At 38.9% G+C, this 24299-nt stretch overlaps 3 protein-coding genes across 10 annotated transcripts in view; 1 reads left to right on the top strand and 2 right to left on the bottom strand.

Moving 5' to 3' along the window:
* Nucleotides 1–8659, bottom strand: part of LOC117477574 (MAP7 domain-containing protein 1-like) — a 39450-nt gene extending 30791 nt beyond the window's left edge. For all 7 annotated transcript variants that reach the window (XM_034124266.1, XM_034124270.1, XM_034124268.1 and 4 more), the window contains exon 1: nt 8297–8659. In XM_034124266.1, coding sequence (XP_033980157.1) covers nt 8297–8363 — 67 coding nt within the window. In that variant the 5' untranslated portion in view covers nt 8364–8659. The remainder of the gene's footprint in view (nt 1–8296) is intronic.
* A 6353-nt stretch (nt 8660–15012) lies between these two features.
* Nucleotides 15013–18254, bottom strand: stpg1 (sperm-tail PG-rich repeat containing 1). Of its 2 annotated transcripts, none has more exons than XM_034125344.1 (8): nt 18053–18254; nt 17845–17972; nt 17654–17755; nt 17132–17311; nt 16941–17043; nt 16681–16849; nt 16398–16582; nt 15013–15225 (listed from the first exon to the last, which is right to left on the bottom strand). In XM_034125344.1, the coding sequence occupies exons 1-8, from the start codon at nt 18081–18083 to the stop codon at nt 15152–15154; spliced, it is 972 nt and encodes a 323-aa protein (XP_033981235.1). In that variant the 5' UTR covers nt 18084–18254; the 3' UTR covers nt 15013–15151. The 2 variants fall into 2 exon arrangements, with proteins under 2 accessions (XP_033981235.1, XP_033981236.1); XM_034125345.1 differs by having other exon boundaries at nt 17845–17969; nt 18053–18180.
* Nucleotides 18230–23799, top strand: meaf6 (MYST/Esa1-associated factor 6). The gene is made up of 7 exons (XM_034125346.1): nt 18230–18349; nt 19288–19403; nt 19711–19798; nt 19904–19949; nt 20057–20249; nt 22693–22726; nt 23341–23799. Exons 1-7 carry the CDS (start codon nt 18260–18262, stop codon nt 23353–23355), a joined length of 582 nt encoding a protein of 193 aa, XP_033981237.1. The 5' UTR covers nt 18230–18259; the 3' UTR covers nt 23356–23799.
* The last annotated feature ends 500 nt before the right edge of the window (nt 23800–24299 follow it).

Here is a 24299-nt window from a genome sequence, read left to right as displayed (position 1 = left end):
TCTCTTGATGTAAACTCATATATCCTATTTCCTGCCACCAAACAACCACACATTTGGACTGACCTGTCACCTGACACAAGATGCTGGTTTATATCAGCAAACATCAGACACCACACGGGGGACCATTTACTCTGTATCTCAACCCCTCTGTGAAAACAAGACTATAAAAGACAAGGTATTAAAGGTTAATATGAGTACTACATAATGAACATGAAAAGCTCAAATAGATTCAGTCAGAACGGCGAGTGGCAGGAGACAGGATGTAACTGAACTGCAGAAAGGAGAGATCTCCAGATGCTTTTAACCACAGAGAAGTGGGTTACCCAGTCACAAAGACGTTCAACAGAGCCAAGCATGAATCATATATGTATCATCTATTATTCACTTTTTCCTGCTTCTCTATCACCGACTCAGAGTTGATACTTAAAAATTAGAACAAAGGTGACGGAGTGAGAAAAGGGAATATCTCTGAACCATTTTTATTGCAGGGTGTTGAGAAAATCTTTTCTTGGAGACAGAAGAGAGAAAATAGCTCAGACGTGGTTTGTTTTGACTGCAGCTGTAGTCAAGGAGTTTCACTTCTCTAGCCATGACCTCACCGTTCGGTCATCATCTCCGTGGCTTAGCAACAATAACGAAGGCATGTGATGTAAATAAGCACAGACACCATCTTTATGTTGAACGCATATGAAAGGAAGAAATAACAACTGACCTCCATAGTCAATCACTCTCCAAGATGCAAGGGTAACAAACAGAACAATGGCCACTACCTTAGAGAGTGACAAAGTGGAAAAGCGTTGGAGAAAGAAAATATATATAAGTTTAGCTTTATGGCAATACCTCTTTGTGTACTCTTGAAATGTATAGAACTTGGAGTATCAAGTACCTAAAGCTGTCATTCAATGTCAGGTCACATTTCAATCTTGTTACCTCCACCAAGGAGGTTGTGTTTTAGGTTTGCTCGTCTGTTTGTTAGCAAGATTATGGAAGCGTCTTTCACTTTGTTGTTTCAAACGTCTGGCCTGCAGCTTGAATGTTTTGGTTCAGTCTTTCCACTCTCAACAAACCTGTTTCTGGCTTATATTTTCAGCTAGAAAACTCAGACGCTAAAAAACGGTATGCTATATACCCATATACGATTAACATACAGACAAAGTAAGCAGCTAGCTTTGTTAGCATTAAGCATTTAAAAGCTAAAAGTGAGTGAATATTAGGCCTACATTCATCAGGAAACCAACAGTATGCTACTGTTAGCACAAATGTTCACTTACATTTTTTTACAGGAGGTTATATGTTGATATTGTGTGCGCAGTTTGATGCAGTGCCTCCAAGAGGCCAAACAAATATTACGCTGTCCACGTTGTTGTTGCTTCTTGTTGAGACAACATTTATGAAGTTTTCCAAGAGCGACCTTGCCAAAAAGAGAGACTCCTAGTCTGCAGGTCCAATTCAAGTTTTCGTTTGTTCATTTTGGTGTCTATATAAAAAAAAATCTTGATTGTCTTTGTAAAGAAAACTTGAAAGAGAGACATGACTGATAAAGTGTAATTAGACTAAAGCTGTCCCACCACACTTACCCACTTGTTTTGGAAAGTAGGGCATAACTGTATGTGGCTGACTAATGTTGACCTGGCAGTGCGGTGAAGTGCAACTAAATGTAATCTCAGCTGAGGTCTGGTTTTAGTGCTGCATCACAAACAGTCAACACAAACACTTAGACAGCTGGAACAAAACAATTCATTTACAAAAATAGTTAATATCTCTAGTATAGCTGACATTTGTATTATACATTTTTCTTTTAAATATTATTGTGTAATGTTAGAAATTTTAAAAAAGTATAAAAAAATGATAAATAAACCTATTTTTGCTGTATATTCATTGTGATAAATATAATTACAATTATTACTTTTATGTTTTGTGGAAGAGATGTATATTTTAATTGCACTTCTTGCAACCAGTACAGACTGCTTGACCTTTCTTATGCATGACACAGACGTAAAATAATAGACTTGCAGTGAAATAATCAATTATTTCAATAAATGAATGCCGTGAAGATGAGGATAATACCTCTTCACTAAATCAACAGGAATAGGGTGCTGCAGCATCTGCCCTGTAGTGTTTTGCTTCATAAACATTTGATGTTAAATCCTTTTAGAGAGAAATGATCAGGGATAGTAATGACATTTCCCCAAAGTCAGACAGGGGAAACATTTGGCAACCAAGACGCTATGTAACAGTCTGCATGTCTAAAAGAAAGACCTGACTGGCTGCAGCCAAAATGTACTGACATTTGTCTTGAACATTTTTGCATATCAATGTATTAAAGGAAAAAGCCAGGTGCTAGCTACGAGGTCAACCTGCAACTGGTGTTTGGGTGATGAAAAAGGCAGAGTGGCGTCATTGAAGGAGAGATTGCAGGTAATCAATTGACTGGTGCAGCAGGAGACGCTGCATTTTGAACTGCCTTCTTATCTGTTGTTCAAAACAATCCATGTGGAGAGCAGACAGAAAAGAAAGAAGGAAAACATCTGACACACCACATGACGCATAACGCATCCTTACACAACTGAACGATTTTCTCGGGACAACGGGAATATGCACAGTTGTCAAATTAGTTTTAAGTAAAGATGGCTGAACATACACTTATTATTCTGGGTTTTGTTGTCCTGTCTTCCAGATTAAATGAGGTTGCAATATGATGTCTGTTAGCAGAATGCATCCGCCATCAACTGCACTCTAATATTAGAGCCTGTGTCCTGTGACTGAGAGGATGTGTGTGTGTGTGTGTGTGTGTGTGTGTGTGTGTGTGTGTGTGTGTGTGTGTGTGTGTGTGTGTGTGTTTGCGCGCGTGGACATTAAGTGGACATGAGCATCAAATGTAACTACATCCGGGCTCGTATCTCCACACACACACAAACAAGCATAAATACAGTACAGAGGGGGGGAAGGGGGGTACATCTGCTAGCGATTCCCCCAAGGTTGGAGTAACACATGAACAAAAACATCTAGTACACTACATACTGCAAGGCAGCATGGGTAATGGGGGACAAGTACAGGCAGAGAGGGTTTTAAGAAAGCAGGCGTCACACAGAGAGTCCGTTTCTTGGATCCGTGTCACATCAGGTTTCACCCCTGACATGGGAGCAGCAGGTCTGAGTCTGAGAAGTGAACGTCAACAAATAATTTAACACCAGAGACAAATCAGGAGAAAATTCACTTTGTTCAAGTCAAGACCAATTTGTCTTATTGGACTGTCTCAGCATCACATTGTAACTGGATCTTACAAAACCAATATCTCATCCTTCTGATTGTGCTCAAATGTCGCTCAGGTGACATTACTAGTAGTTTTGAATTAGCATTATGGAAATCGATACGGCTCCACCACACAGCGATGCTTCCAATTGTTCTCGTTTCCAATAGCCATATTTCAACAAAGAACTCCCATGCATTCATTTAGCTGTGTAAATATAACATGTATAAATACGCAAGACATTTTAGGGGACAGGAAGTGTATACCATATAGCATCATCTTTAGTTAGAGCATATTTTTTACGCACAGGAAACGCACTAGTTCAGCTGAAAGCTTATACAAAAAATCTTGCTATCATAGGAAACGGTGGCCTAAATAACACTCAACATTTAAATGTTAATTTCCTTATGATTCTGAGTGTTTGATCTCGTATTACTGCTCTAAAAGAGTCCCAGGTGTGTAGGTGTTGCTACAATGACTCTTATCTATTAAATGTGATATGACAATTCCTTGTATGACTAAACTCTGCCTCACACCGCTCTCTAACAGGATTATGCTGCTAACAGGATTATTATTCAGTATGTATCAACATCCCATTCATGATTTCTGCTTTTTTATAGCACGGGAAACGCAGAAAAACATGACTAATCTGTGCATAAGCGCTAAGCGAGCTACATCCTCCTTCTGCTTTATACTCAGAAGCAGCAGAATGGAGCATTTCCTCTCCTTTCCTGTGAAAGGCTGTGATTTATAGCATCTGGTCACAGGGACCGCTGACGTGGAGTGTTGAAGGGAGAGAGCTCTGGCCTCCTCCTCCTCCTCCTCCCTTCTTCTTCAAAGATCCACTTAAACCAAAACAATCTTGCCTAAACCTGGACTCCCTGTCCAGGTTCTCAGACTCATTCTAGCTGATCTCATCCTCACAACCCTCCCACCCCGTTGAACAGGCATTTGAGCCCCCAGGACACAAACAACAAGACACAGTTGTCAGAGCTGTGAGAACTTGAGCCCTGTCGGACTGCAGGAGCTGAGAGGAGCTTTGTCTTACATGTTTTAGCTTTAGCCTTTCGATGCTAACAGAAAGAAAGTATTAAAAAACGCTGTCATACTTGAAATAATGATTACACAACCAGCAGTATATCAAGAGACAATTCATCTGCTACCATTTGTATTATTAGTTGATTAATTGATTGCAACCCCACCCCCCCTGACCCACCTTTGGAATGTATTGTTTTACTCTTGGCTGGACATGCTAACGCTTGCAACGTATGTACTGCCATTATTTGCTGTATGGTACACAACATGGGACATCCCGAAGAAACCTGTTTTAAATACACAAGGTCAATAGCTAACACATTTTTTTATACATTTAACTTAAAACTTTAGAAATGTCCACCCACAAAATTACGCCGTACAGTATGCCGTTCGACAGCTATGTTAAGCTAACGTCCATACGCTAAGTTCAGCTAATGGTCATGTGTTACAATAATTCACAAAGTAAAAATGGTAAAAACTGTCTTGGTCTGGCTTCACAAATCCTCTTATTGTTGTTGTTATATATTTTTTGGTTTTGGCCAAATAAAACAAGACAATTACGAAAGTATGTGTTAGTTGTGGACCTATACGTTAGTAATGCAACTCTTTAATGGCTTACAAACCAGGCAGAGGTCACTTTTTCTCTGAGTTGAATTGAGTAGGGCTAATGATAACGACAAATCAAAAGCGAGTGGAAGGAAGGTTTCTGGGCCAAAATCTACATTTCCAGCCAGGCTGTAATGTTGAATTACTGCCAAGAACACAACGTCAGCATGACTGGGAAGCTCTCGGGGCCAAAGGGAGTCCACGTCTCATGATTACTTGCACAGAGGAGCATTGACTCTGACTGCAGGGCAGGAAAAGCCAGTGACACTGCAGATAACAACTGTACAATTTAAACTCCTTTTACAAACAAGCGCAGAGGTTTTCTATCTTCACCACACAATAAGCCGGGACCACTCCTATTGTGAGACCTAAACAAAGGCTCTTTGAACAAGTCATGTCTTGGAGAGTTCGACTCCAGCCCTTGCAGTGTTAGTAAGAAAGGAAGCTGCAAACTGTATTCTGCAACATTGACTCTGACACACCAGCAGACAGACTCTGATTAAGTGGCGTAATGTCTCTGGTTGACTGGTTTCAGGGGGTGTGAGGGATGACAGGAGATATATGAGGGGAGGAGGGGTGTGTGTTTGCATCTGTGTATGGGATTACATGCATTAGGGTTAAACCGAAGGTCCTTGAAGCTCAGAACTTAATAAATCACTCTGATATTGGGATTATGAGTCTACAGGCTACAGTAGGCTGTACAAAAACAAGCAAACCATTGTTGGATTCAATATCTTATTTTTTATTTTTTCAACAATGAGACTCAGAGCTCAGGAGGAGTCAGAGAGTAAGAATGTTTCTGTTTATGTAACGCCGCTGCCTTTTTCGGCATCTGGCATTCCTGAAAACGTCACATGTTGATCAACCCTGTCGCATGCTGCAGATCTCACCGGAAGGCCTGCAACCAAAACATGCTTTGGGTTTCACCTCAGATCACTTATTGATCGGTGGATTTGTTCAAGAACAATATGAGCTTGTTGAGTATTTCAATAAACAATAACGTCTCATGATTAGGCTCCAAAAGAGAGATTCCAAAGTTGACAACCATGCCTCAAAAACACAGGCTGTCGACCTCCTCGCCGTACAAGCAGTATCCAGTTGACAGATTGTTTAAATGCATCACTGTTCTACAATGAAAAACGAATATGCAGCAATAACTATTTTTTCTTTTGTTATGAGTGCATTAAAATGGAAAGAACAAACAGATAAATCATAAATCATCATGTTTCTGCCATCGCTCAGAATCACTTTGGGATAATTCTGACTTTTGATTGTTCCAATATACCAGGATCATCACTGCAACCTAAAGGAGTCAAGAACAGGATCCGTTTATTCATTGGTATGTCATATTTAAGCTTAAACTAGAACGATATCGTCAGTATCGAGGTACGAGTCCAAAAACATAGAGTAGAAAATATTGCGCTTTAGAAATGCCAAACAGCGTCATAACCATCACATCATTTTAAAACCAAGGAGTTGACAATTTGAAGGAATGTAAAAAGATTAAGAGATAAGGGATCTGCATCCACATTGTCCAGTGTTAACGCAACTGCCCATGTATCCTTTCAACTCCCAGATATTAATATGAATTGGTCTCAAAAATCTAGCATCCATCAGAATATGGTTGCAATATTTACAGCCGATGTACAGACCCCCACTCATGCAGCGAGCCAGCACCATGACAGCCGCCCTTAGCGGTGATATAAAGCTGCAGCAGACGCTTGCCTCCCTCCATCTAAAGGGGGGAGGGCCGCACAGAAAGTCACCTTCTACCAGCACACAGGTCAAGGGGAGATGTGTGATGGAGGTGCTTTTATAACTGTCTGTGTCATCCATAATTTGTTTTAAGCCTCCATCCAAATATGGAGATTTCCTGCTTTTCTCGGTTCCTATCCTAAAACAAAACAATGTTGTTGTGTCAGTCATAACCCAAAGCTTTCCATAGACCTCACCTTCGACTATGAGAAACTGGGATGTAAAATGTTCTAAATGTTCTGATATTGCATAGAAAATAATGATGAGCCTTACAGACAAGACATCACAAACACATGAGCCAGATCAAGAGTGGAAATAAACCAGAAATTAAAATAATAATTCACTAGAAAAACAGATACTATGCTGTATTGAAAAGCCTTAATTAATTATCACCTTCTTTACCATGGTTTTGAATGCACATTTCAGGGTTTGTTGGTCTAATTCATGTCATATTTACATTATTAAATGAGGATAGCATGTACAGTTCAATAGGGAAATTGAACTATATAATCTATAGTGTTTTTTTTAAATTAATGTATAAAGCCATTTTAGGTAAGCTTCCACTGTACATATGTGCCAGATTTGCCCCAGTTTGTGACTCTTACAACCTCAGACCCAGTGCCTGGATACGGTTCCAGGTGCGGACTGAGGCTGGAAAAAGGAGTCTTTTTTATTATGGTCCTTGGTCTTGGAATGACCTTCAATCACGCCTAAAACTGAGGGCACTTGTCTCAATAGCTTGTTTTAAATTGAAGTTGTCTGAAGTCCTCACCACCAGCTGCTCTTGCAGTAATAAGTAGTGTACCTTTCTTACTGTCCTAATGTGCACAATGTAGTGACTGCTTTTTCGTCTTTTGTTTTCTTAGTTATGTCCTCTGTATTTTATATGTTTGTGTTAGTGTAACGTTGCTGCCTTCTTGGCCAGGTCAGCATTGAAAATGAGATTGTATCTCAATGCTTTTATCTGGTTAAATAAAGGTTAAATAAAAAATAAATAATAATACATATATCAGCTCATATGGGTTTCACTATAATTACATTTTCTCTATGGTTGGTGGAGCAGCTACAAAGAAGATGGAAAGTGTGAGAAACCATGAGATGGGAATGCAGATGTTTAAGGTCTGCATCAGGCTGCTGACGTGCTCTTGAGCAAGAGGAAAAGAAGATGAAAGAGTTTTACTGTTATTCTGGGATCTGATTAGTATCCCACTTACAGTGTGAGGAACAGTGATTGTTTTTAGGCACAGAGTCTCCAGCTTGCCTGGTTGTACATGCGGGCCATTTTCCCCCCTGTGCACCACTGACGTGTTTGGTAATGGAGACCTCTTGGTGCAGCATTTCCAGGGGCTCTTGTAGCGCATACAGCCCACATGTGAATAAAGGGGAATTACAGAAGGGTTGGCAGGAAGGAAAAAAAACTCCCATCTGTAAAGATTGAAGGGGGAGGAATATGATGTGATGCTTCAGCTGTTGAATCGAAAACGTTCATTGCCCAGGAAAGCTGACCGGTCAAACAAATATCCGACACACTTTTATAATAATTGGTAGGATAAAAAGATTAAGGACAATAAATCATTTATAATCACAATCACCACCAGTAACGCTATTCGTGACCTATTTGTTTGTGTATGTTGACTGGGATATACTCACATTTGTCTGTTAGTGTCAGTTTCTCCTCGAAATGATGTCCCAGCTCTTTATAATCCATTGTTTCCATTCAGGCGGAGCGATTCCCAGTTGCTGTCATTCCTCACAGTCGCACCAGTACAGGAGATGAAACTCCCCGTACAGATCGCCCCAAACACGCCCTTTGTAAATCCAACCGATAGAAGAAAAAGTGACCAAAATAATAATGTGGAAATAAAAACAGGATCCGATTGAAAAAGGATAGGAATGCCTGAAATGTTGAATTATAATAAACTCTTGTCAGTGTCTAATGAATTAAATAAGAGACTCAGCCCAGTCCAGCGGGTCTTTAGTGGAAAATCTACAGTGAGGGAATAAAAAAGCTTCAGCGAGTCCTGCGAGCCAGTCAGGCTACAAAGTATCAGAAAAACACTTCCGGTTATACTTTTCAGAATAAAGGAAATCCCACTATAATTCCAATAATTTTTGTGCGGTCTTATATTTTCAACAAGTTAACAATATGGTTATGACAGGGGTTAAATAATACTAGATATTTCTTTTAAATAAAGTCATTCAAATGTGATATTCTCTGACTACCTGAAAATGGTGAAGCCTGAGCTTGTTTTGTGCCTTTTCTAAATACGTGGAGTAGGCTATCAAGCATTACCCAATCATATGTCTTTTTGTTATGTGTTTTTCTTCTATTTTACTTTTATTTTTAAGTCCATAAGCATGGTTGTATACAAGCCTTTTTCTCAAAATATGTAATGAAAAAACTAACCACACAGGTACTTAATGTAACATGTAGGTGACAATTAAAATATATTTATATAATAAAAATAAACTGACTAATTCAAGTATTAGCAATAATTAGATATTTGTTCATGTTAAAATGCAGGTGTTATCCCAGAATGTTCTTCACAATGTGTCAAGTGGAACAGCCCCAATGTAATCTTATGAAAACACATGACACTACTTTGTTGAAAATTATTATTAAAACTAATTATTGGTTTAAAAAGATCCATTATTGAAATACTTCAGAATGCTTTATTGGCTTCACATAAAAAACAAACATATTTTATAATATGTTGGGGGGCTGTTGCTCAGTGGGTTAGTGTGCTGATCTTCGAATCAGAGGATAGCAAGTTCGAGTCCCACTGCAGTCAGCATGTCGTTGTGTCCCTGGGCAAGTCGCTTTGGATAAAAAGCGTCTAACAAGTGACATGTAATGTAATATTATATTTCAATATGATTTGCAATATTACTGTTTCAATATCCTGTGCAACATTTGTCTACTTTTCTTTTTTGGTGTACTGATTTTATAAAATTATCTTATCTTTATTAAGGCTTCTTATACACTTAATATGTACTACTTCACAGTTTGTATTCTTCTGTAGTATTTTTTATGCAATATTTTTTGCTCTACGTTTTCCTGTCATAGGCTGTACCTTATTCTGAAGTGAACATTGCTTTATTTCCGGTTCAAGTCTTTTATTACATTGTGCAGCTTGACGCCGCTAAACGTAGCAAAAAACCGCATGCCGGAGAACTGGACCGTACTAACTATTTGGCAATGCAGATCATTTACACATTCATTAAAACACCAAATAATCTACCGAAGAAGAATCAAAAACACTTAAAAACAAAATGTATCGCTGTAAGGCTTTTTTCGTTGGTTTTAACACCAGTAATGACACAAAAGGGTCCCCTTGGACCCCGTTAATGGTTTCATCCATCAGATGATTTCCAGCAGCTGAAAACAGACCGCTGCCTGAAAAGAGGTGAGTTGTCATAACATCGAAAAAACGCATTGTATGCGTAATTAAAGCGAGTATTTATATATTAATTATCAGTAGTAACAGTTGCATTACAAAAAAACAAAAACTTTTTTTTTTCTAATGCAATCGTGATTAGATGTTATATTGTCCCCAATCACCTTCAAGTATCTTTATAAATGTACCAATAAAGAGATAAACAATCCTACTTAACATAGGGATATACACTGGGATGATTCAAGCCTGTAGAAGCACAGCATGCTGCATTTTACAGGCTTGAATCATCTTTCCCGTGTATAAAAAGTGTCAGGGCATTGTCTCATGACATATTGGAGACGACATACTAATGAACAGTTGACTTGACCTTCCTGCCACTGCAGGAGACAGAGGAGGTCTGTCTTCCTGGAGGAAGTCTGCTGCCCATGTCTTACCTGATAAAAAGAGAAGCAGCATGAGGATGAATAAATACATCTTAAAGAAACAAACCATATCCCAGTAAAACATGTATATGGCACCATAGCAGTATCAGATACTCTTTATTGGAGGGCTGTGTGATCAAAATACATTGACTCAATCCGGGAAGATTCAATATATTGTAGGTGTACATCAATGATTTTCATGTTGAAATGAGGGTCAATCTTTTATATGAAATAGATAAAAGTGGCCTTGCAGGTTGGAGGGGCAGTGCCATTCATTAATATTTAAATAGAAGGATTTTAAAAATAGTCTAGACAGAATTACACCCAGTAGACTATTTTTGGTCATTTGAATAAAAATAAAACATATTAATTATAGATGAGGTCATCTATTTCCTCATGCCTTTTAAAAAAGAAATCTGCATGACGTAAAGGACACTGAATGCAATATTTATGTTTAAAAGCAAAATAACAATTCTCCAATGCTCATTTTTCTCTTTAGTGCAGAAAACAACGTGAAGTTGGAAGTATGCTTAATGCTAAAAGGGCAAATGTATGTGAGCTTTACCATAGAGATCACTTATGCATGACCCACTTAGCTGCTGAAGACACCAAGGACTTACAGACCTTAGGACTCTTCGGTTATTGCAATATAGACCTCTTTCGTTTTCCTTATAGTTCGGCCTAAATAGAAATGTTGCCAGTGAAACCTTATTTTATTATTCCTATAAATGTGGTACATGGCGGCTAAAGATAGCCAGTGATGTGCTGAAACACTGCCAATCAATCCTACTCGCCTCCCTGCGACACATGAAAGGGGAAGGGAGCCGATTCAATCGCCTAATGGAGGTGGATCTGACTGTCGGTGCCTGTTAGGGAGTGTGGAGGTTAAAAATGATTTGTTGACCAAGTTACGGGATTTAGAAACGCAAGGGCAGGAAATGTAATACAGCAGTTGAGAAAAGGCAGGCAGCGCTCAATAAACCCTCCATATCTTGTTCGTCTGCATAATGACCTTTGTCTCCTCCTTAAAGGGTCCCTATTGTGTTCATTTTAAGTTCATATTTGTATTTATGTCCTCTACTGTGACATATTTACATGCTTTAATGTTCAAAAAGCTCTTTATTTTTCTCATACTGCCTGCGCTGCAGCACCTCTTTTCACCCTCTGTCTGAAACCAGAGCCCAGTCTGCTCTGATTGGTTTGCTGGCCAGCTATGTTGCGATTGATGAACCGCTTAAGAATGTCCCGCCCCTTAGCCTATCATGTACAATGTGTTAGAGCACTAGCCAATAGAAGTGCGAGGTTAGCCTTTGCAGAACATTTACATACAACCTATATAACACTACAGGAATGAGAAAAGGCCAAATAGGCCCCCTTTAACCACTGTAATTTATACTGCCATATAAGTACTGAAGTATTTGTTGCTTTTCTTCCATGTCAGCCACTAGAACAATAAGATATCACATGAGTTAAGGGAAACTTCATGACTCGGATCACACTGTAAACTTGTGGTGTTTTCGTACTACTGTAAGTCATGTGTTACAGAAGAGAGAGGGGGCCGGATGTATTCATTCTTAAGGCTATAACCTCAAAATAAATAAATGACCTAATTAATCACAGCGCATCTTCATCAGAGAAGGGACTGTTTGTTGCACTGGTGACGTGTTCAGACACAAATTGCAGAGAAACGATAAACAGACTAACCTTTTATGATCCTCTCAGGTCACATCTACCACACACTGCAGCAGAATGAATATTACTGGGCAATCATTGTTATCCCAAAATCCACTGGCATGGCTAAAAAACAAAATCGGATGGACAAACAGGATAGGATTCTTTTTTGTTTTCCTCATATTTCGGATTCTCCATGACTCAATACATAAACCATGTGTCTTGAATGTTTTATGTAAGACTCATAAAAACACAGTAGAACAAATTGTGCCTGCAAACCACTGATGTGCTGCCAAGCAACAGATATAAATTGACACAGTTAGCTCTTACGCAGACAGCGTCACTTTAGCTAGACAAATTACTTTGATTAGATCTCTTTATAATTGGTATCATTGAGGGAATCATCTTACCTAATACACCTTTATAGACCACTTAAATGAATGAATAAGGTTTTAAATCAGTGGAAGTTGATGGAAAAGTTATTCCATCCGCATGTATGAATGTTTCCTGAAACAAAGAACTTTCTCGCTTCTTTTGAGGGGGTGCATGTCCATACTCGCCTACACCTGAGTGAGACATGGAGAGGTTCAGAGAGCCTCCCATAAAACCCATAGAGGCATGCGGTTAATTGCCCCTCCTACACACAACCACAAAGGCAACCACTAACCTAAAAAGCCTGCAGTTACATTTCCAGAACCTCCCTACGCTTTGCACCAGAGGGGGAGAGCACATTTCGGTCTACAAAGGGAGTTATAAAATGCTCCTCTTATTGTAAAAAAAAAACCCAAGTGCACAATGGCTTGGTTTTACAAGGCAAGTACACATATTTGGAGAGCACACTGCTGAAGTCAGAGTCTGAATATAACTACAGCTGCTGCAGTGTGGGAGTCAAACATGTCTGCAGTTGGTGTGGTTATCGAGTGCAGAGCTGGGGAAACGTCCCCAACTGATTTCCTTGCGAGCAGATGACACACGGTTTTCCATTCTTTGCACATGGATAAAAGCTTGACGTATAAATAGCAACTCTTTGGCACTAGGTTGTCATTCCCACACAGCACAGCGCTCTATGACAGTAAAGGGCCTACATTATATAAATACTTAATAAAAATGCAGACAGGAAACTGCGCCTTTAAATGAGATGTAAGGACTTCTGTTAGGTTTTGATTCAACAACTATAAATATAGAAAATTACACTGGAGTGTCATCACAGTCATTACTGCTTGAAATGAAAACAGGGGGCTTCAGGTACAGGCCTAAACGACAGGTATATTCAGATAGAGAAAAATAATGTGTTTTCTGAACATTAAAGCATGTAAACATGTTCTAGTAGAAACCCAAAATACGTAAGAATGCACCTGAAAATGAGCATCATATGTCGTCTTTCCATGTCAACAACTGTATCTTAAAAACAGAAAATGCCAGCGTGTTCATCCCTCTAGTGAAAAATGTAAATATTTTGTGAGAGACTGTTTTCTTTCTGGCAGAGAGTTAGATGAGAAGATTGACACCAAATCCATAAATATGTGGCAAGAACAGCTAGCCTGGCTCGGTCGACAGCTAACAAAGAAACACATTAAAGCACCCCTTAAACTGACTCATTAAAACATTATATCTTGTTTGGAAAAGTGTAAAAATTATAATTTGCAGTTGCCAAGCAACTTGCAGCAATTTACCAGTCCTTTTTTAATCATGTTTTTATTTTTTTATTGGACTGCATTTATGGAGCGCTTTTCTATCCTACTCCAAATGCTTTCCAACAGCATAAGTAAGCATTCACACACATGTATTCAAAGGCACAGGCTGCCATATAAGGTGCAATAACGACTTTTTAATATACATAAACAGCGTGTGTGTAATTATAAAAAAGCAGTTATTGCAGGTGATGATATGTGTATATAAGCATGTCATGATGTATGAGGTGATATAGTGAATTTGTTTCTTGTATCCAGCATTTACAGTGAACCATTATCTTTCATTTTGAATCGTGTTTGTTTTCACCTGATGAATGAAAGTCAAACATTCAGTCTCTTTTTGCTCTGGTTTTGGTCTCCACCACCTCCTTACGACATAAATCTGTCTCTTTAGCTGCTTAATGTTCCACTCTTTCCCCCAGCAGCTCTCTATCTGTGTCTGCTGCTGTTTGCTGCTGGCTAGGTAGTGTACAGTGAATGTGTGTAGCTTTTTTTTCTTTAACAGCTGTCAGCTTCAGCCAAAAACGATGCGAGAGCCATGAGAAAGAGCCAAAACAATAAAGTTGCAGCATGACAGCGAAACAATGGACCAAAACTCACTATAAACTAGAGGAATTGCAGATTCAGGTGTTAAATACCTGCAAGTTCATCACGACAAGCAAACTCTTCCACATCTACTGATATATTTTTATGATGTAAAACTTGATTATAGCTGTATTTAAAAAACAAATATCAAGGTATCAATATGCTTGTCTAACTCTAGGCCTGAAAGCAAACAAGCATTATCCCAAAATGTAAAATTGCCAGCAAAGTGGGGTCAGAGAAGTGTAAAGTAACTGTTCCAACAATATAACATCTGATGAAGGCTGATGACGGATGTGTACATTTGTCTTTCTGGGTGAACACCATCCCTGCCCCATGCCCGCTGAGTCACATTGCTCACATACACTCTCCACCCGTCGCCTGCCCTCCAGCAGTTGGCACAATGGTGTCATCTCAAGCTCTCAGCTGTTATTGAGGCGTACCACTGACCAACCAGCAGCTGTCTGCGACCGCGGCAACGCTCACTGCTATATCATCTCCAGAGTGGAGCATCAGATATGGATAAATACAGTATATGATTCAACCTCTAAAATATCTTCTACTTGGTATACTTAAACATGGAAATAGAGACTAAATGGTTGCAAACATTTAATTTTCATTGTTTCTTCTCGACAAATACTTAGAAACACATACCTTGCATAGAAGCATTTTGAAACAGATAATCACAGTTCATGTGTCTGAGAAATGTACATATCTGCAGTATAGATGACCTTGAACGTTTCATACAGGAAGCCATACTCTGGAGTCGTTAAAAAAGAAGGACTGCTTTGGCAAAATCTGTGGATCGTAGAAACCTGAAAGAGGGAGATAAATGATTTACTGCTTTTATATTAGCAATCTCACCAGCAATTAAAATAATATAATTAAGAATACATACATGTCTTTCTATAGCTAGAGAACATTATTTCAGAAAAATAGACACCATGAAATGTGAGATGTATTGTAATGAGATGTAATTTTTTTTAAATTAGGTTATATTTAATGGGAATAGTTGCATTAACAATTGTGTTGAACAAAACGTATATAGAATTTGGGTTTGCCTTGAAAAACCCAGTTATAAATCACACTAAATTCTGAGGGCGTCGGTTGTGATAGCGTAATACAACCAATCTGTGTGGTTCGTGATGTAATCAACAGCGATGTGTGTACCATCATAGCAGATAAATAACACATGTGAAAGCATAACAACAAAACTTCACTCCAGTCAACTCAATCACCTTCTGACATCATAGGTGTCAAGGGGTCAAACCCCAAGAATGTAAATTATTTACCAATGCAATTTAACCAATAAATAATGTAGACATTTTTTCCATGCCATTATAATGACATACACAACCAAACATCATATTCAAATGCTTCTTCAACAGCCATGCATAGCATAACAACTAAGACTAATTTAAGTGAGCATGATTGATATGTTTGATCATTAGAAAAAAATATTTAATGTAGATAAGCATTGAGACTTAAAAAGTGAGACTGATAGGGTTAAATATCTAGAAGCTTCTCTGAGTCATTTTATGGTGAAATGTTGTCATTAAATGTGTATGTGCACCTTCTTTCCCTGCCTCATTTACATATACTTAAGTCAGCAGTTTCCAACATTTCCAACACTCAATTTCAACTGCTCCCAGAGAGGGGCTGCATATTTAAAGCAAACCTAATCTTATACTTGTGTTTTTATTTAAAGACATACAAATTAGCAACATTTTCATATATTTCAATTGTATATGAAATGTAAAAAATGATTTGGTTTCACTGGATAGATAACACAAGCTGGAGTTTTTATGTGGTGTTAGTGAGTCAAAAGGTTATCTGTATCTGCACTGGAAATATCCTATAATCACCTGCTTGTGTGTTGGTATTTAAATAAATAAAAGTACATATTACCAATAACCGAAATGTCCTGTTTAATGCATGAATGTGTTGATGTTTCATTTAGTGGATGTGATTGTTTTTTAGGCATTACCTGGTCCTGGCGTCATGCCGCCCAGTGAGTCTCGGGGTGTCCTTTCAGTTCTGGATGCAAACGCTGCAGTTGGCTTGGGATACAGGCAGTTTTTATCCCTTATGTCATAATGCCCCGGGCCTGGAAAGGGAGGGTCCTTAGGGACAATCAGAGGAGGTGCTGATATTGCCAAATAAAATCCTCTCCTTGAAACACAGTTCACAGAATTCACATTGTTAGATTATTGAAAATAATTAACTAGAGTCAACATAACCAGTCAGATAAATATGGTTTGTTTACTCACGGCAGAATGGTCTTCTTCACCGGTGCAGGGGGCTGATGGGGGCTGTAGGCTCCTGGGCCTGGTACATGGTTGTCAACCAGAGGAGGGATTCTCTGAGTTTTTGATTTGAAAGGGGACACGACTGCTTTGGAGCTTTGCTGGATTATATTGCAGCGTACTTCATAGTGGCCTTCAACAAACGTATGATGTAAAACAAATAATATTAAGACAGAAATATGAAAACAAATATTATGCATGATCTTTAATAGAGAGGTAATTACATGGTGATGGCAAATCATTGTTTATAGAGTCCCGTTTAGTTTTTGACAGGAAAGTTGATGTGCCAACCCCTGAGGAGAAGCCCCCTCTGCTGCTATAACGGACCTGTCACAAAAGCAACAAAATGAAAGATATAAGTTAACTACAGGATGCAGAACACATTATTTAAAAGCACCTTGCATTATTCTCATACATCATATTGATTTGGGGCTGGAGTTGGGTGCTTCGGACCCTCCTTCTGCACAGCCACGGGCAGCCTGAACACCCTGGAGACTCCTACGTTGAACTTGTTCTTGTTTACCAAGGAGCTTGGCAGGGTGTAGGCATTCGGTCCTGGGGTGCATCTCTGTGGGTTACCAGGACCCCTGGTAGTCTATGGGAGAGGATGATACGACAAATAATGCTCCAACTAGAAAAATATTGAGTATATTCACAGGCGATCAGCAGAATTTCAGAGTTTCAGGGTCATAAAATACCACTGTTATCATGTAATTTGTATTTTGTGTGGGGATTTAAGCAGTTAAAGGACACCATAACACCATATGTCATGGACACCATAACATGTCATGTTGGGAAATCTTTACAGACATGTATGTTTAATTAGATACTCAATTACGTAATCGACAAATAGGATAAAATATTTGCAATAAGTAGGACTTTTTTTTTTTTTAATTGACCACTGAATTCCTATACACATTCATTTTGGGGAACTGACCTTGTATCCAACAAAGCCTGTGGTGCCTTTCTTGGAGAAGGAGGGACTTTGGACTTCAGCACTGGAAATAGATCCATGACTGCCTGGTCCTGGACTTTCATTCTGAAACCAAAGCATAGGCTAATGTTAATATTGTTTATATAGTTTTGTTTTTAGCTGATCATTTAAAGTAAGGGTTGGAGAGTCCCTACCAGACATTTGTTTGAGGGGAATCTCCTAGCTTGAGATGAAAATCCTTTAACTTCTTGATTTGCTTTCACCACTCTTTGGTATGTTGTTGGTAATTGAGATGAAACGATGAAAGCCGGAAACGTTTCTGCTTTAAAATTAAAATATGAATTATTAATGTTGTACTTATTAGTTAAAATGAAATAAAATAAAGTGCTCACTTGGACTCACTTTCATCAAATCTTCGGTCCATTTTGCCCATGGTTCAGTGAAGACGCAGAAAGTCAGCAAATCTTATCGTGTTTCCATGGCGATGTAAACACAGTGGATGGATGGCCCTGACGCGGTCCTTCAGCCCCACCTGTCGGTCACATGGCCGACAAACAGGCTCTTTATACCGGCCCGCCTCTGTTTTGTTTCCAGATAGCTCGATCCATCATGGCGATGCATGCGAAAGCGACTCCACCACAGATCCCGGACACCCGCCGGGAGCTCGCCGAGCTGGTGAAGAGGAAACAAGAACTCGCTGTGAGTCCCGTAACCGCAATGTTGTCAAAGATTAAAGTAGCAGTACTTGTTTGTTATTTTTCCATGTAGAATTGCAGCTAACCGTAACTTAAATGTCAGTGAGTTCTAGCTGAGGCCTTTGCTAAATGCTAAGCTAATGATAGCCGTTGCTAACGTTGGCTTATGCTAGAAGCCCCTGCCTTTATGACTTAGCAATCTAGTTCTCGTTTTGCTATCTAATTTTGACTCTGCTGGTAATGTTTAATAAAAAACACCCCTGTGTTGTTAGCGTTTGGATTTCATTTTATTCAGAAATATATTTTTTTCCGCTCACAGGTATTGCTGCAGCCAGTATGCTAACTAGTTAGCACAGCTACACTTTAGCCGCCGCCCGGTGGGCTCAGTTCTCGCGTTAAGTTCTTCTTCTTCTTTGTCATTTTACGGCAGCCAGCCGGCAACAGTTCAATTGCCGCCACCTTATGAAATAGTCCACTACTGTGTCATCTTCATTCTATATTAAATGTAACTTAAGATGTGAAAATATATGCTTTATTGGCGCTAAGATAACATTTGTCTGGGCAGTAGTAGGCTACTAGACACAGCTGCATCAACTTAAAACAATATGCATTGGCCTACGTCAATGATATATGTATGTGTCAGGAGTGAAATCATTAAAGCCATACTATCCTTTCATTTAAACAAGTGTCTTTTAATAAGTGAAACAGCCGCTGTATTCCTTTACCTTAACCTCAATACTCTAGAATACATTCTTACTATTAGATATCTACAAAACATCGATGTGCACCTATACCCATAGGAAAGTAACCACAGTTTGAATGATGTAAACTTTATTGGCGAATTAAGGTTACTAGGTCTATGTTAGTTAGGCTAGCGATTATGTTTGGCCATTGAATAGTACTAGTACTCAAGTTTGTATCTATTTTTTTTCAATATCTTAGGAGACGCTAGTGAACTTGGAAAGACAAATATATGCATTTGAAGGCAGCTACCTAGAAGACACCCAGATGTATGGCAACATCATCAGAGGATGGGACCGATACCTCACTAATCAAAAGTAAGTTTTACTCTCGGACTGTCTGCATAGATGTTTTCAAGTTTATAGACGAGAAGTAACATATTATTACAGCTGTTATAAGAGCCACATTGATTCCATAATACAAAAATACTTGTGTAACCCATTTTTTTTTTCATTTTTATTTTAATGAAATCGAGACTCTTAAACTTTGTTATCACAAGAAACCAGACAAGTAATTGATTAAACTATATTGGTGAGTCATGGAATTATTGGGCCGTTGCATAGTGGAAACTGTGTCATCACATTTGATCATAAGCTTCTAACCATATATTTGTTATTTTAACAGGAACTCCAATAGTAAGACTGACAGAAGGAATAGGAAATTCAAGGAAGCAGAGCGTTTATTCAGCAAGTCATCCGTCACATCAGTTGCAGTAAGTCCCTCTCTCACTTCACTTTTCCCCAAAATGTGTCAGTTGTTTTTTTGCTGCCCACCACAAAAAATCTAACACATCTGCACTCCCTGTTTTTATTTGCAGGCGGTATGTGCACTTGGTGGGCTACCGGAACACATGAATGAAAAACGTGAGTTGTTGTTGTTGTTGTTGTAAAATGTTCAGGCCAAGCATCTTTGGGATAGTTTCTCTGTTGTTGGTTGTTGTTGTTTTTTTACACCTATATCGTGTCGTCAGGTGAGGCAGGCAGCGGCACAGAAAGCGACGCCTCTCCAGATCTCCAGAACCAAGAGAACGAGCCGAGCCAAGAGGACACGGAAGATGTGGACTCGACGCTGCAAGACCTAAAGCCTCAGAAAGCTGCCTCCTCCTCATCCTCAGGCAGCCATCACGGGAGCCACAAGAAAAGGAAGAACAAAAACAGACACAGGTACACAATGTAGAGATATTACTCTCTTCTTCTTGAAGAGTGATTTCTCCCAGTAACCAGGCTTCTTGTGTGCATGTAAACACACAAGAAACCTGGTTATTTGGAGAAATCACGTAATATTTGAAAGTATTTACAGGCACAGATAAGACCCTATTACTGTAACATCCATGTCTACATGCATAAGGTCAGGTAGGAATTCCCCTCTACTTTAACCTGTATTTGGTACAATGGCGGTGGTACAATACAAAAAGTCGTTATAGATTTCTTAGTGTTACAACTAGGGATGGGAACGATTAATCGAATATTCGAAATTATTCAGGTATTCGAATAATTATTCAGGTATTCGAATATGAGTTATGAATATTTTTATTAATTTTTTTTTTTTTTTTTTTGGGAGGGATGCCTAAGTTGATTACATATTATCAAATGGAATAATTCAATGTATACGACAGTGCCATAGCTAAATGTGTTAGGTGACGTCTAAAGGTGTGTTTTGCTCCGCTCACCGGTCCCTCACAGCGGGCAGAGCTGCAGGTGCTGATCTCTCTCTCTCTCGCCCGGTACTTCACTCGCGTTTATGTCCAAATCCATCAGATCTAGCTAGTTCTAGCAAATGATATGCCTGCTGCCCCTGCTGCCCCTGCCTACACGCAAATCACGCAGACTCAAACCTCATCTTATGCCCAGATGCGGCGCAAATGCGCTCCGCAGCCGTTGCGAGGTTCCGGCGCTAACAGTTCATGAGTGTGCTCCCCCGCCCCCTGTCAACACTCGCGACACACGAGTGGCCAGCCTAAACAACAATAAGCACTGCTTGGCAACCGTGTGTGGCGGCAAAGTATAGACATTTTGACAGGAGAGATTTAGTTTTGCCGGTATTCAACATATTTTACCAGTCATAGTCCGGTAATTATTTACACTCTAAGAAGAGTCTTGACATGGCGTCAAAAAGGAGTAATGTGTGGAAATATTTCGACCAGGTTAGTGAGTGCGGTGTAGAGTGCAAACTATGCCAAATTAAACTTATATATATATATATACATACTATACCTTGCTATACCCGCAACCTCCGTTCCAGCTGAGAGGGTCTTCTCTACAGCTGGCCTGATTGTGAATCGCCTCCGCACATGAAAGCTGTAGGCCTATAGCTGTCAAACTGTGATCACCAGTTCAATACATTTGACAAATTCGACTTGGTTTCTATACTTATTTGAACAAAAACAAATTTTGACCCAATTTTTTTTTTATAGGCTATTTACATTTCGGTTAACCGTTTTTTGGGGGGGCGAATATTCGAATATACATTTGCTTTCAAATTCCCATCCCTAGTTACAACATGCGACATGTTGGAAGAAAAATAAACTCAATTTTGTACAAAAGAAACAAAGCGTAGTGGCCGGAGTATAACTCTTTTTATGAGATGCTTGTGTTTGGAAAAACATTTTTAAAAAGACAGAATACTTCTAGACCAAGGCTGTTACCGGAAAAGTTACCTGGATACAATGTTAGACACATTTTAAGTAGAAAGTTAAAGGATATTTGATGTTTGGAATAAGTAGATGTATAGACTCCTCAAATTAAAAACTTCTGTGGCTTTAATTATGGGAAAATGTGGTGTTTTGAGGGATCCAATACCTAGATAAACACTGACGTGAATGCATGTTATAAGAGTCACTGTGTAGGGTGACACAAACTGATCCATATGACCGTGTTTTTCCACTTGCCATGTTTAATGTGTACATGTTTCCCTGATTTAAGGCTCCCCTGCTCTAACCACATAATAACACAGCAGGTTCTCCACTAACACACTGTGACGGAGTGCATCTCTCACTCTGTAAAGTCTGGACTGCAGTATTATATAGACGTAGGGCTTTAGACTCAGGTTGGTGAACTAACAGTTGCTGCTCTCTTCCTTCCCCTAATGCTGACCCCCCAGTCCTTCTGCCATGTTTGATTATGACTTTGAGTAAGTCTGAATTTTACTTCCTGCTCCTGTGGTGTTTAAATCATGCCTGCTTCAAACCCCATCCTCACCTTTTTTTCTGTGTTTTCCCTGCTCTGTCTGCTTCTGTTGACCTAGACTTTGAGTTTAAGCCTGCTAGTTATTCAGCCATACTGCATGTCCAACACTTCATCATTTGAATGCATATCAGCATCCGGCACTCTGATTTCCATTAGAGTTTCTTGCTTGGTACTTTCATATCTTTCTGACCCCAGATTCATTTCAAGTGTGCTTCCCAAATTCCAGCAATTAAATAAAACATGGTTGCTGTTGTCAGATGCTGGGCTTGCTACACAAACAAGAACAAACACATGTTCATTTAGTGTTCTTGTTTTGGGGCTTCTTCATGATACTGTAGATATACTGCCTCTCTCCACAATTCCCATTCAAACCAGGTTCTAATCTGTTGTCTAATGTAACCTCTTTTTGTGTTCTTTGCAGATTTGACATGAAAGTGAACAAGAAACCGAGAGCTGTAAGTTCATTTCTTGTGGTTTTATTGTCTAATTATTCTGTTTTTGGTGTTGGAATCTACCATTTGTGTCTGTAGCCGCTACACTTCAGGTTCAGGATATTTATCCATTCCATTGTGACACGTCTTAAATCTCGCAGACAACAGGAACATCTTTCAAAAAAGTAACACATGCTCCATCAAATAAAAAATAAAACACTTGAACAAATATAAACAATATAATAAATAAATAGCCGTTGCTTCCACAGCATCTGAGCGACGCTGCTCGCTCCTTATTATCTTGATTCATGGTTTTATCTGTAAAATATCAGAAAAAAGAAATTTTACACATGTCATTATAATTGTATGCAGACCAAGATGGCTTTGGACAAAAAATGAATGTTTATATTTTTGTCCGTCCAAACAAATATTTTAAGCCAACCTTTACTATAATGTACAACAAAGACAATTATTAATTCCTCCCACAAATACTTAGCATTTTTGCTTAAAACGGACTAAATGAAAATAATTTCAAATGAAAAAAAAAAAAGTTTTTCTAGTGATTGACTTATCTTTGCTGTAATTGCGGTGTTTATTTCTATAAATGAATTCCATTCTTCCTCCTCTGTCCCCTGCAGGACTATTCAACCTAGCAGAATGACTGGAACACGTGGACTCACATGAGGACGATACCTGTAGAGAAACACAAGATTTCTGGACTTTATGAACTTTGTATGCCTTTTTTTTTTTCTCGGATGTCATATTTCAGCCTGTACTGTCTGTGTGTATTGCTTGAAACATTCCCCCCCTCCCATTTCTGTCATCTACATTTTGGTTTTAACCCAAGTACGTAGAAATATGGTGTTGCATGTTACTTGAGGCCGTATTAGGCCCAACTCCAGTAACGCACCATTTGTATAGTGTGAAAAAAGATTGTATTTATTATGTAGTTAATTTCCCATTGTAGGAATGTTAAGCTTTTTTATTTTTTTGTGCTTTTTTTCAAGCATTACGTCGTCACATTACCCCCGAATACCCCAGATTCTTTTATTACATGGTTGTTTTGCAAAAAAATAATAAAATACCAGTAACGGGAATATGTTTTGGTTGTTTGTTAAAAGGCAGTGCTTTGCGTCACTCATCACAGCAGTTAAAGGATTATTATTGGATGTAGGGAAACGGCTCATAATTGCTTGCTGGCTGTAATAAGAACACTAGTCTCTGTTGTTTTTATGTCAATCAGGCCGACACAGGCCTGTGAAACTTTAACATTGACCTCCGGCTGGATGGAGTTCCCACACATATGGTCCATAAAGAGTTAGGGTAAAACTATGGGATCATTTATTTTGGAATAGTCCAAATATGAGTGTTTACATTACATATTCAGGAAATAGCCGGCACATTCTCTTCTGACAGTTCCCAGTTTGTTATATGTAAATAATGACCTAACTAAACAGAGCACAAGCTGATTGACAGCATCATGTTACAAGACATTGCCTGGTTTTTGTCTGTGGAAAACTCATATCTAATACTTTTCTAACAGTGGATGGATTTAAACTCTTGGGAACAGGTGTCTTTTATGCTATTTGATCAACAA

The sequence above is a fragment of the Trematomus bernacchii genome, unplaced genomic scaffold, assembly GCF_902827165.1.
Source record: "Trematomus bernacchii unplaced genomic scaffold, fTreBer1.1, whole genome shotgun sequence".
Classification (NCBI taxonomy): Eukaryota; Metazoa; Chordata; class Actinopteri; order Perciformes; family Nototheniidae; genus Trematomus; species Trematomus bernacchii.
Note: the sequence above shows the minus strand (reverse complement) of the source record. Positions and strands in the feature narration are given on the sequence as shown.

What these genes read in the sequence shown, in the direction of transcription:
- stpg1 (XM_034125344.1), bottom strand. Translation starts at nt 18,083, where the DNA reads ATGGGCAAAATGGACCGAAGATTTGATGAAA. An exon ending in CAGGCTTTGTTGGATACAAG is followed by an intron (nt 17,312 to 17,653) that starts GTCAGTTCCCCA and finishes CCTCTCCCATAG; the next exon opens with ACTACCAGGGGTCCTGGTAA. An exon ending in CAATGATTTGCCATCACCAT is followed by an intron (nt 16,850 to 16,940) that starts GTAATTACCTCT and finishes CGTTTGTTGAAG; the next exon opens with GCCACTATGAAGTACGCTGC.
- meaf6 (XM_034125346.1), top strand. Translation starts at nt 18,260, where the DNA reads ATGGCGATGCATGCGAAAGCGACTCCACCACAGATCCCGGACACCCGC. An exon ending in AGAGGAAACAAGAACTCGCT is followed by an intron (nt 18,350 to 19,287) that starts GTGAGTCCCGTA and finishes TCAATATCTTAG; the next exon opens with GAGACGCTAGTGAACTTGGA. An exon ending in CGATACCTCACTAATCAAAA is followed by an intron (nt 19,404 to 19,710) that starts GTAAGTTTTACT and finishes TTATTTTAACAG; the next exon opens with GAACTCCAATAGTAAGACTG.